The sequence below is a fragment of the Microcaecilia unicolor genome, chromosome 14 (genome assembly GCF_901765095.1).
Source record: "Microcaecilia unicolor chromosome 14, aMicUni1.1, whole genome shotgun sequence".
NCBI classification, from domain to species: Eukaryota; Metazoa; Chordata; class Amphibia; order Gymnophiona; family Siphonopidae; genus Microcaecilia; species Microcaecilia unicolor.
The window spans coordinates 25,680,187-25,693,878 of record NC_044044.1 but is presented as its reverse complement, the minus strand read 5'-3'; the positions used below and the strand labels follow the sequence as shown (position 1 = coordinate 25,693,878).

Below are 13,692 nucleotides of genomic sequence, written 5' to 3'. Positions count from 1 at the left end.
CCTCTAATAAAGGTTTAATTTACTTAATACGAATCCAAAAGAATCCACAGTAATTCTTGAGCAGTCTGTGTCAGTGAGACAGGCTGTAAATTCATAGCAGTACAGGGAGGAGGCTCCTACCCAGTTAATTAGAACTGACAAGGTCATTCTTGGATTTTTAGCAGCACAAAACTTGACTGCACCTCTGAAAATCTGGGCAGACTGCCATGCCACCATCCTGTTAGTGCTGGGTGCAGTCGGGGGATGGAGTTAGAGGAGTCAGGAGTTACCAGAGCACTGCCGATATTGAGTTACCTTGGTGAATAAAGTTAAGGCAGCCTTTTTGCTGTCCTAAGTTGATCTGTTTACTTAACTGGTTAGTGGACTGATCATTGGCACTAGCTATAAGTGGCCAGGTTAATAGCCACTGAATACTGATGGTCAAGGCACCGAACACCATTTATCTGGGCAGGAGAGGCTCCTCCCTAGTTTAATAGCTTTTAAATATCAGGCCCCTCATTGTAACTTCTTCTTAAATCTTAACTAATCATATGCAAGTCATAATTATCTGAACAAACTGTTCTGAATAACATCTATGTGCCTAAATTACAATATTCTTTAAAATAAGGACATAAATCTTGGCCCTGTCTATGCCCCACCCATGTGCCACCCTTGTGAATGCCCCCTAAGCCATATGCATATGTAACTGGCACATTTATATGGCAGCTTGTAAAATATAAATGCACAAATAGCTCTTACATTTAGGCAACCTGTTATAGAATAAGGAGGCAAATGCATCCTTTGTAAAATTGTGGGGTACTAAATAAATGTGCACATGCACCTTCTGTGTGAGATTTATGCTTTCATAAGTCCAGGTTTCCCTTCTAATTTCTTTTTGCACCTTGAATACCAGTTATTTGAAACTACAGTGCAAGCTTTGCCAACTTTTAAAGAATCCGTTTGCCTCTTAACCTCTTCAACAACGCTGTTTTCAATTCTTTGTTCCTCAGACTGTAGATCATGGGGTTCAGCAGTGGGATCACCACCGCATAGAAGAGAGCCAGCAGCTTGTCACTGTCCTCAGAGTGGCTGGATTTGGGTAACAAGTAGGCCACAATGGTGGAACCATAGAACAAGGTGACTGAAATAAGATGGGAACCGCAGGTAGAAAAGGCTTTGCGCCTTCCATCAGCAGAATGCATCTGGAGGATTTGGACAAGGATGCGGATGTAAGAGGAAATTATAAGCAAGCAGGGAGTCATTAACACACACACACTGTACAGAGAGATCTCCAGTTCTATCATGTAGGTGTCTATACAAGCTAGCTTCAGCAATGGGGGGATATCGCAGAAAAAATGGTTAATAGTGTTGTGTCCACAGTAAGGCATAGTGAACATCAGGTAGGTTTGCCTCAATGCGAGGAGTGTCCCAGTAACCCAAGCAAAAGCCGACAGAAGGGTACATCGTTTGCTGTTCATGACGATTGCATAACGTAGGGGATTGCAGATGGCCACATATCGATCATATGCCATTCCTGCCAGAAGAAAACACTCCGTTATCCCCAATGCCAGGAAGAAATACATCTGTGCTGCACACCCCAGAAATGAAATGCTCTGTTCTTTGGATAGCAAGTTTTCCAGCATCTTGGGAAGTGTGACAGAAATGAACAAGGACTCCAAGATGGATAGGTTACGGAGGAAGAAGTACATGGGGGTATGGAGCTGAGCGTCCAACAGGGTTATCAGAATGATGGTGACATTCCCTGCTACAGTTACAACGTAAGTCATCAGGAAGAAACCAAACAATGATGATTTTATCTGGGGAATATTGTAGAAGCCCAGGATGATGAATTCGTTCATGGAGGTTTGATTTTCACCTTTCATCATTTAAATAATCCACCTGCAGTGAGAAAATTGATATCAGAATGTGTTAAATTTTAACTATGTACTGAGACTTTCCACCACGCTCTGATTCAGGACAGCAGTGCACGGAGACTTCAGTTTTACCAATATTTGGGGGTCACGGATAGGTAATTCCTAAGATATAACATCTATTTTCTGACACTGCAGTTCATTTCAGTTAAGCGTCTGAAAACATTAATGGTTGATATTCAGCTGCTAAGGTTGGCGATATTTCAAACACCAACCACTGCAACGTAATTAGGGGACAATTTCTACCCTTATTAAAAAAAAAATGTTTGGGGCAATGTGACGAAGGGATGGAACTCCGTCCATATAAGGAAAGGCAACAGAGGTAAGGGCTCTTCAGTTTGGAAAGGAGATGGCTGACTGGGGTTATGATTGAGGTCTATAAAATCCTGAATGGTGTAGATCAGGTAAAAGTGAATCAATTTTCACTCTTTCAAAAAGTACAAAGACTAGGGGACATGCAATGATATTACATGGAAATACTGTTAAAACAAATAGGAGGAAATCTTTTTTTTTCCCCACAAAAAGTATAGTTAAGCTCTGGAACTCATTGCAAGAGGATGTGGTAACAGCAGTTAGGTATCCGGGTTTTAAAAAAGATTTGAACCAGTTCCTGGAGGAAAAGTCCATAGTCAGTTATTGAGATGGACATGAGGAAGGTCACTGCTTGCCCCGGAATTAGTACCATGGAGTGTGCTACTAATTGGGTTTCTGTCAGGTACCTGTGACCTGGATTGGTCACTGTTGAAAGCAGGATACTAGAATAAATAGACCATTGGTCTGGCCCAGTATGACTATTCTTATGTTCTTATGACCGTGTGCACCTGATAGGAGTTCCTTTAAGGAAAAGGGGATGGTAAAATCAAGGAAACAAAAGAACTTTTTCAATAATCATTTGAAGACATGTTATGTAATACTTCTGACCAGTGACAGAATGTATGATCACCTTGATATTCAGTGGGACTTCACAAGTGGAGCAGGTCCCATATCTGTAATGACCTGAAGGGTCAATCAATTTTTTAATTTGTCAGCTAGTTCTGAAGAGATCAAAATGTCTTTCAGATTGCTTCCCCTTTCATAAGCTACTGTTATTTCCCTAGTGAGAAATGAATGAGACCTTTGACAAATATACAAATATATTTTCAAATGCATATATTACTTTATCTTCATTTGTCTTAGTCTTCAGTGTTAATAATACTTCTCTTTCAGTGTGTCAACCTTTATCATAACCTTTATTTATACTGTTCTAAGGATAACCTCTCTCAAGGAATCTTGTTTCCATCATCGGAGATCGAAAAGTCACTATTCTCTGAATATAATTGTTTTAAACTTAAAAACTGACAAAAACTGAATGTATGCAAGGTTGTACTTCAGGACATGGTTATATGGCAGCTTAGAAAATACAGAAATTTATTGACCATTGTAGGTTTTTGGTAAATAAACTACCATTTTTTAACTCGATCAGTATATCTAAGTAAGGAAGTCTAAATCTATCATGAGTTGTTTGAAACCTCAAATCTGGATCCCTTGTGCTTAGTCAATCACGGAATTAATTATACAAACAGAAAGAAAAAAGTAATCTGTGTACCAGCTCCACATCAGAATATTTGTCTTAAAGCAATGATCATCTAAATATACTTATTCAACATGAGCAACATACAGATTTGTTATGTCAGAGGCCATAGTGGCCCCCATCTCTGCCCCTTTCACCTATTTATTCCAGCTTTGCAAGTTCTACCTCAAACTCTGTTGGACTCCAAAGAAAAATTGTTTTTCTTAAGAACATCACATACAGTGTTAATGTCCTCTCTTTGAGGTATATTTTTTTATAAAGAGACTCTATAACCAAAGTTACCAAAATTATCTTATCATTAGAGTACTTGAATTCCCTTAAGATGTTAATCATATGTCCAGAGTTTTGTATATAAGGTAATATAGAAGAAACCAAAGGTGTGAGGAATTTGTCAACAAAAATAGTTATTATGAAAGAGAAATTTTGGCCTCCCAGGTGGTGAGACCAAAGATTTTTGTATTTTAGGTATCCTATGTGTAGCATATAAAAGCTCAATATTTTTCTCAGTCAATTAACTACCGGCTTCAAAAATGGAAAGAGTCTTCTTTTGAAGGGTCAGGCCTTGGAGCTTCCTTCAATGTATGATAAAAATGTTTATCACCCAACTGTCTTAAGACCTCGGTCACATAATCACGTCTGTTCATCCAAACAACTTTGCCTCCTTGTTTTCAGGCTATATGATGATTTCTGTATCATTGTAAGACTTCATATCACTAATTTTTCTTCTCTTGAAAGATTGTTATAAGCCTTAGTAATTTTATTTTCTAACATCTCAAGTTCTCGTAAGGCAACCTTCTCATAATGAGAGGATGAGAGTGGCCAGGCAGACAAAAAAAGATAAAGGGCAGCTTACACAAAAGAAAAACTGAAAACCCATCGTATTGTTCAAGATAAAAGATTGGATTGAAATTTACTTAGGATACACTTTTCTTTATTGAAGAATTTGAATCAATAACTGCATATCTTACAAGAGAGCCGTTTGCATCAGAGATAAGATAGAGGGAGCCTGCTGAACCTTATAAACAGATCCCCTGAATAATACTGTTCGACATCATTTTATATTACTTCTGACTGCTTCCCTGCTTAATGATGTAGGTGGACTTTACAATTGGGAATACATTAAGAAAATAACTGTTAAAGGAGATGATTATAATAATTGCTGCAGAGGAATCACATTAAAAAAGGATTTAGTAAATTGAAAGCAACTTACGGATCTCTATATAAAATACAAGGAAGTTTCTAATGGTATTATGATAGATTTCAGTGATATAAGCACAGATGGCCTCAGTAGGGCTCAGAGGTCTTATAAAGCACAATTACCTCTACAGTATACAGGAATCCTCTATCATGTTCCTACTTCAGATATGTTGTAGCATTATATGGTTTCAATAGCAAGGGGCAAGCAAGTCATCTGGGAATTACACAGAACTTGATTTCCCCTTGTGATTGAAATTGCAAAATTGCTAAAACTCTCCTCATGTTTGGAATATTTGTGGACTTCAGTACCTTAGAAGGAATTGTGCGACTAGTTATAATTACTGTCGTCGTCACACAGATATAGGCACTGCTGCCACTAAGCTGAGCGGAAGTCCTCCAAATGCATTACCGCCAGTAGGAAGCGGTGCTTCGATATTGCGTTTTCAGTTGCTAGAGATGGGCAGGTTCCCTGGAGTCCACAGTGCTTGCCTTTCCCTCACTATTGAAAATGAGTTAGTGAAACAGAACCCTGATACTGTAGATGGAGGACTCCTGCTCAGCTTAGAGGGGTCATGTGAAGCGTCTGTTTACGCTTTCCAAAAATAGTAGGACTAGGGGAAATGCGATGAAGCTACAATGTAGTAAATTTTAAACAAATCGGAGAAACTTTTTCTTCACTCAATGTGTTATTAAACTCTGGAATCGTTGCCAGAGAATGTGGTAAAGGCGGTTAGCTCAGCGGAGTTTAAAGAAAGGTTTGGATGGCTTCCTAAAGGAAAAGTCCATAGACCATTATTAAATGGACTTGGGGAAAATCCACTATTTCTGGGATAAGCAGTATAAAATGTTTTGTACTTTTTTGGGATCTTGCCAGGTATTTGTGACCTGGATTGGCCATTGTTGGAAACAGGATGCTGGGCTCGATGGACCTTTGGTCTTTCCCAGTATGGCAACACTTATGTACCTATGTTCTTATGTCATAGGAGCTGATATTCAAAGCAATTTAATGGGACTGCTTATTGAATCATTTGTGGCTGACCATCTGCAGATATCCAGCGACAAAAACTAAATATTGCTGCTGTATACCAGTATAGACTTCCCCAGCACTATTTTGCAGTGGAGTCTGGGTGGAACCAACATTTATCCAGATTTTGGCGATGCTCATGTTGGTGCTGGTGAAATTCAGATGCGACTCCCTCATAACACCACTGAACGACACATGTTTTCCATTCCAGTGCACTGATTCCTCTTGTCATAACACTGCCTCTATAAGAAAACCCTTTTCAAAGACCTGGCATCAGGTGGGAGGTAAAAACATGACAAAGAGTAGAAGAAAGGCCATGTGGATTCTGAAACAATTTCTCCAGACTTCTTCTCAACACAGGAAACCGATGCAACCAAATCATTTGTACCTCATAGAATTTGTAGGAATGCCCAAATATTTGTAATTAGATAATTTCCTGAACTTTTAACATTTGACAGAAACCTTTATATTGAATCGTATTTCACTTTTGAAAGTTATTATGTAGAAACTGGTGGAACCATGCCCGTTTCCTCAATAATGAAACGGGCCCTAGGTAGGCTGTCCTATGAGCTATTTTTTTCTCTCTCCCCTGCCCTCCCCTCCATATCCAGCGATTCTTCCCTCCCCTCCATGTCCATCGATTCTCCTCTTCCCTGCCCTCCCATCCATGTCACGCAAGTCTCTCTACTGTCCTCCCATCCCATCCATGTCCATCAATTCTCCTCTGCCCTGCCCTGCCTTCCCCTTCCTTCCTTCCTCCCTCCCTCCCCTCGATGTCCCGTGATTCTCTCCTCCCCTCGATTTGTACCTGAACGTTCTCTGGCTGGCTGGCACTGGCTTCTGTTCCGTTCGTAACATCCCTCCTGATGTCAGCTCGCCTCCAGCGTTCCCTTCCCTCTCATTGTTCCGCCCTCTGACGTCATTACGTTTTGACGTGAGGGCGGGGCAATGAGTGGGAATGGATGTTACGAACCGAGGCATCCAGACATAGAACGTTGGAGGTGCAAATTATTATTAAGGACGAGTGGTACCATCATTAAGAACAAATGTACAGGAAATACTTAATGAAAAAACTAGTTTAGTAGAAATAATGTATATGAGGCCACACCCTGCTGTTCGTTTAATTTTCCAGTATGTAAAATAAATATAATTATAGGATCTGAAATATCAAAAAAACTGAGGCCCCCTTTTACCAAGCTGAGGAAAAAAGGGGGGGGGGCCTGTGTTGGTGTTGGGGTGTGTTTATCACGCGAGCCGAGTTCCCCTTTGACCGCAGCAGGTAAAAGGGAAGCCTCTCTTTCCCACAGGAAATAGCCGTGCGGCAAGTAAAGCACTTGCCGCACTACCATTGCGTGGGGGAGTCCTTACCGCCACCGATCGAGGTGGCGGTAAGGGCTCCCATGATAACCTGGCATGCTGGAGGTAGGAAGCACTGCCGGGCTGCTGTGGTGTTTGTTGAAAAAAAAGGAACACAGAAAACAACTGTCTACAACAAGAGAGAAAAAACTGTGTTGCTAACGTTGTGAAATGCTTGATTTTTTTTCCTCCTGAAGAAGAATACGAAACAGGGGGGTTCCCGGTCCCTGTCGAGGATTGATATCCAGTGTGCTGGAATTTCCAGCTGAATTGTGATTGCACAATGAGCTGCCCGCGGTGACTTGGGCATGTTTCAGTTGTCTTACAACTGTGAAGATAAGTGTACTACGCACATGGATTTTGTGTTTTTGCATTTTATATGTAGACAGTGCCCTTTTGGTACGTTTGTTCACCTGTATTAATATTTAGTTGAGGGTCCGAGAAAACAACGAGGCAGACGATCTGCAAGCTCCAAGATGGAAAAAAAAAAAACAACAAAGCAGATCAGTAGAAGATAAACATAAATTTATTAAATGGAAACCAAATATTCTAATCAGCCCGACACAGGCCGGGTTTCGCCCAGCAGGGCTGCGTCAGGGTCTACACAGTAATCCTTTATTGTCAAGATTAAGTAGATATGTGTATTGGTGAAAAATGTACAGTAGTCTCAAATCACAGATCTTCTAAAATATAGTAAAAAAACCAACACAACCGAATAATCATAAAAGGTGATGACGTGAGACCCGTCAAACACCCTCGCAACTCAGACTACTGTACATTTTTCACCAATACACATATCTACTTAATCTTGACAATAAAGGATTACTGTGTAGCCCCTGACGCAGCCCTGTTGGGCGAAACACGGCCTGCATCGGGCTGATTAGAATATTTGGTTTCCATTTAATAAATTTATGTTTATCTTCTACTGATCTGCTTTGTTGTTTTTCCATCTTAATATTTAGTTGGCCATTTGTTTTTTGTTTTTTTTTGTGGGGGGGGGGGGGGGAGGGAACACAGTTTTTTCTCTCTTGATGTAGAGAGTTGTTTTCTGGGTTCCCTTTTTCTAATAAACACCAAAGGGAACCTGCGATAGTAGCCCATTTCAGAATGACTGCTGTTTAGTGTCTCCTGCAGCAGGCATGCGCTGAAAACTGAGCTTGCGCAGGGGCCATCTTAGGAAGCTCAGACTGCTGAAGTGGAGAGCAGTGTTTTCAGCACCATCAGGGGGAGGGTCTTCAACTGGCAGAGCTTGGGATCCCCACCAGCTACCACTAAATGAGTCTGCTGTTAGGTGGGCCTGAGTCCTAAGTGGGTGGGCCCCGGCCCACCCAGGCCCACCTGTGGCTACGCCACTGTTAATGGTGCCAAAATGAATTAGTGCTAATTGCTATTCTATAAACAGTGCTCCGAGTTGAGTGATGTTTCTAGAATAGTACCCAGCACCTAAAAGGATTTACAACAACTGAAGCCTGGTTTAAATCTCCACATCTAAACTAAGCATGGATTGGATGTATTTTGTAACAGTGCGTGCAAGTTATTGGAACACCCCTGACCCACCCCATTGCCACACCCCCTTTTCAGATGCACACACTAGAATTAACGTGTACCTCTTTACAGAATATGCCTAGCAAGATGCATGCGTCAATTCTGATTGTTGCTGTGAAGAAACAGTGTGTTTTAAGCCTGTAAAATGTATTGGATATTTTCCTGTGTCTTAAATATGTCTGAAGTGTATTTCTCCTGTTTGGCCAGCAGATGGTGCTGCTTAATGCTGCTACGGAGGACTGACTTCTCTTTCTTTTATTTGGCACACAGATAACAGGAAGTTCCTGTAGTGATGTAACCAGTTTTTATTTGAAACTTGACTGTTTTGGGCTCTGATTGGCCTGGAGTTTTAAAAATTACACAGCAGTGACTGGCTGTTGCTTCACTCTTAGCCAGAAGGAAAGAGAGACAGATCTCTTTGCTGAGGATCAGTGAATTATATGTCCTGATCTTCCCAGGTACTGTTTAGCCAGTATGCAAATGTTTAGTTAGTGTTATAACTAATCCATATTTCAGTTACCTGTTATTGTTTGCCTATTTGCACTATTTTGTTCCATTGTTCAATTGTTATGAAATAAACAAAATTGTTTGTTCACTTCTGCTTCTTTGGACTGATAAAAAAAATCCTGGTGGTTTGTGCGTTGGGTCAGTGATTGCTTTCTGGGAACTGTGGAACCGCTGGGAGTGTGGCTCCGGAAACCAAGAAATCACTGGGGATAATTTGAGAGTGGGAGACTAACCCAGAGGTGGTTGTGTGCCAGTCGGTGGGAGGAGGGTGCTAATGTGGAGCACGAGCAGCAGGTGCAGGCAGACCTGAGCTGTGCTGGGGGATAGACCTTCTAAGTGGCCGCCTGGTAACCGCAGGCAGGTGTTTCATGACAGTTGCCAATTAGCAGCAATAACTGAGTATTAGCACTCAATTACCAGTGCCAATTGGTTCATTGTTTTGTTAAATTGCGCACAAAATTTGGGCATGCCTCCAAATTTTCACATGCAATTTTGAGCTCCATATATAGAATCCGGGGATAATGCGTACATGTCAGAGACACAAAGAATAGCGAGTTAAGAAAGGGATGTAGCGGAAGGCTTTGGAGACAAATGCCATGATTTAATTTAATGAAAACATAGTCACTCTTTCAAGCCTCCAGGAACATTCAATGAGGCTCATAACTTCACATCCATAAAAATAACTTACAACTCGGTATCTTTACAATAACTTAGGGCACCTTTTACAAAGGCAAGCTAGTGTTTATTTAGCACGCTCTACAATATAAGCATGTGTTAAACGTTAGAGACACCTGTATATTCCTATGGGCATCTCTAGCATTTAGCACACACTAATCATTAGCATGCACTAAAAATGCTAGCATGCCTTTGTAAAAGACTCCCTTAGGTAGCAAAATGTATATGCACACATCAATATACAAGTTTTACATGTTTCTAAAAGTCCTCGTAGTCTCAGCAGCCAATCTGCTTCAGTTTTTCTGTAATTTCATTCCAAAGGCCTGGACTATCCCAAAGAAGTTACCAATACTAAGACACTAAAAACACTTTTCCTCCTGGGACTCTGCGATGCCATTGAATTTTATGTAGGTGAATACGGTATTAGAAGGCAAATATCATTGAAGTCTATATGGATACATAGATACATTTAAGAGGCTGATATAAATAAAGTTTATACATTGAATGAAGGGTTTAAAGTCTTATCTGCACCCTTCTCTTCCACCGCTAACTCCAGACTCCGTTCCTTTTATCTTGCTGCACCATATGCCTGGAATAGACTTCCTGAGCCGGTACGTCAAGCTCCATCTCTGGCCGTCTTCAAATCTAAGCTAAAAGCCCACCTTTTTGATGCTGCTTTTAACTCCTAACCCTTATTCACTTGTTCAGAACCCTTATTTTATCATCCTCACTTTAATATTCCCTTATCTCTTGTTTGTCCTGTTTGTCTGGCCTAATTAGATTGTAAGCTCTGTCGAGCAGGGACTGTCTCTTCATGTCATGTGTACAGCGCTGCATATGTCTAGTAGCGCTATAGAAATGATAAGTAGTAGTAGTAGTATATCTAAGTTTTGCAGAGAGAATGAATTAAAAAAAACCAGGTCAGGGCATTTTTCTGTAGGATGAATATGTGAGAAAAACGTATATCTGCAACATCAGTGAAGGAGTCAAAAGAAGTATTAAAAATCATTCTTGTCCATATATTTAATGAGCCAATATTAATTTCCTTAGAGCCCCCTTTACTTCTTTATTTCTCAGGCTATATATCAGAGGATTGAGCAAAGGAGTTATAATGCTATAAAACAAAGCAAAGAACTGATCCCTCTCTGGCGAGTGGCTGGATTTGGGCCGTAAGTAGGTAAACACACCGGAGCCATAAAACAAAGCAACGGAAGTCAGGTGTGAGGCACAGGTAGAGAAAGCCTTGTGCCTCCCGTCCAAAGAATGCATTTTCAAGATGGCCGACAGGATGTGAGCATAGGAGACCACAATCATCAGGAAAGGGAACAAAGCAAACAATACAGTGCATATAGCAAACACAAGTTCGTTCAAAAAAGTATCTGCACAAGCCAACCCAAGCAATGAAGGGATATCACAGAAAAAATGATAGATCTTATTTGAGGCACAGTAGGGCAAACTGAATATAAAGGAAGTTTGTCCCAAGGACTCCAGAAAACCACCAAATACCGAAAGCAAAGATAAGAGAAGACACACCTTCCTGGTCATGATGCCAACGTATCTCAGGGGATTACTAATAGCCACGTAGCGATCGTAGGCCATTATGGCTAGAAGGAAACATTCCGTCACGCCCAGGGCAAAAAAGAAATACATTTGCATAGCACAACCAAGGAAGGAAATGCTTCTATTGTTGGACCATAAGATCATCAACATTTTAGGAATGGTGACAGAAGTGTAGCAGATCTCCAGGAAGGAAAGATTCCGGAGGAAGAAGTACATGGGGGTATGGAGGAGAGGCTCTGCAGTAATAATCACGGAGATGATGATATTCCCAAGCAAGGTAAGAATGTAGATAACCAAAAATGTCACAAAGAGAAAATACTGCAGTGGCAGAGACAGGTCTGAGAATCCCAAGAGGATGAATTCCATAACTGAAGTTTGGTTTCCTGATGACATCTACTCAAGTCTGTTTAGCCTGATAAGAATAAACATGGAGATAAATCAATTGCAATGCAAGATCATGGAAGCAAGGTTGCACTAGCTTTAAGGAGACATCAACACAAGGTATAAAACGAGTTCACTCTGTTATTCATAGAGAATAATCTATGTGTGAAGGACAAGTAAGCGCCTATTTCAAGCCTTTTTTTTATAAAGACATGTTGGCTGCTAGGTGTCTTCATAAAATACTAAGGGCAAAGCAGAAAAAGTTGTTTCTAGATTGACGTAGTGAACATTGTTGCTGCTCTGGAGGAGGCCTAACTGTTTGTGTATAAAATATGTCTATGGATACATATTAAATTAACAACATCCAAAAATCATGATACCACCCGAGCTCTGCCCCTGAACATGCCTACGAGTGGATTACATAGAAATACAGGTCTTTCCATCACCGTGTAACCCCGGACAATTGTATAAGAAGCCTTTTTGAACCCAAAAAAACTAATTTATGAGATTATCCCCAGAACATTTTCTTCAGAAAATAGTTTTCCATTTGTTATAATTACTCTTTTATTTCTTCTTGGGGTAAGATAATTTCCTTACTCACTTTTTATATATATACTAGTAAAAAAGCCCCGTTTCTGATGGAAATGAAATGGGGGCTAGCAATGTTTTCTTCTGTGTGCATGTGGGAGTGTGTGTGTCCCTGCCCTCTGGCCTCTCTCCCCTCCCCCCTCTGAGTCCTTCACTGTTACAGAGCCAGCGATTTGATTTCGTGCTCTGCTGTTTTCCTTCACTGACTGTGTTACAGAGAGGGTGGGGCAGACACTCATAGGGAAACCGGATATCTCGCCCCTTCACACTTCCGGCTGGAGGCTTCATAGAACGTTGGCGTTGCCTTTTATATAGAGAGATATTTTTTCAGTTAAGACACTTTTATTTGTCTGCTTTAATCTATTGTGTTATTTTGATATTGTTGGTTTGATATTTATCCTTTGCTACTGGAACACACTAGATTGCAGAATAGAGAGGGGTATATATATTTTAAATAAATTTAATTTCCTGTAAATATTCTCAGCTATATCACCAAACTCTCTAGCCTTTACTTTCTGAATAGAGTACCATATAACACTTATCCACTCTCTCAATCCATCTCCTAACAACTGGAACCTGCTCCTTGCAGATCTCCCACTGAGCATCTCTCTTCCCAAAAGTCTATTTAAAATTCAGTTGGAGAAGATAGAGTCTAGTAGATAAAGCAATGGACTTACCATTAGAGAAACCAGAGTTCAGAACCCACCTCTTCTTCTGTTAATGCTTGTGACTCTGGGCAAGTAAAATCATCGCCCATTAACTCAATACAAACTGATCATATGTTGTTTTTTTTTCAGGGCAAAGGCCTGATTTACTATTATTGCTGTTAGTTGCTTTGAAAATTATTTGAAATGACTTGACCAATCTTCAGTGTCATTACAACCATGCAACCCCTCTTCTCAAGCCCTACATTGGTTCCTCGTCAGCATACAATTCTCCTACTCAATTATCACTGGCTTCACTCTACAGCTCCTCATTAACTCTCTTCTCATATCTCCCCCTGCAACTCCGTTTCATGATCACTCTTCAATGTTCGAGCTGGTCTTATCTGCCCCATCTCTTCCATCACCAAACGCTACCAATATACTTTCCAACTCCTGTTGTCATATGCCTGGATCGGCCTTTCTGAGATAGTGTGTCGTCTCCCATCTCCGATCATATGCAAGTCCTGACTAAACTCCTACTTTTGGGGGTTACATTAAAATCTAAAGTAGAATTCTCCCTGTCCACAGCCTTGTTGGTTTTAACCATGTTTGTTGTAATAAAAGAAAATTCCTGGATAGTTGTTTATATATGTTTAAACATATCTTGACTGGATCGTAAATTCCAAGGAAAAAAAGTCTGTCATTTAAATGTATTCAACACTGTTGTATGTCTAG

The 13,692-nt window shown here is 40.5% G+C and overlaps 1 protein-coding gene and 1 pseudogene across 1 annotated transcript; both read right to left on the bottom strand.

Moving 5' to 3' along the window:
• Positions 1-669: 669 nt before the first annotated feature.
• Positions 670-1,865, bottom strand: LOC115458341 (olfactory receptor 10A5-like). The gene has a single exon (XM_030188234.1). The coding sequence runs from the start codon at positions 1,863-1,865 to the stop codon at positions 927-929; it is 939 nt and encodes a 312-aa protein (XP_030044094.1). The 3' UTR covers positions 670-926.
• Positions 1,866-10,789: 8,924 nt separating this feature from the next.
• LOC115457732 lies at positions 10,790-11,737 on the bottom strand (annotated as a pseudogene).
• Positions 11,738-13,692: the final 1,955 nt, after the last annotated feature.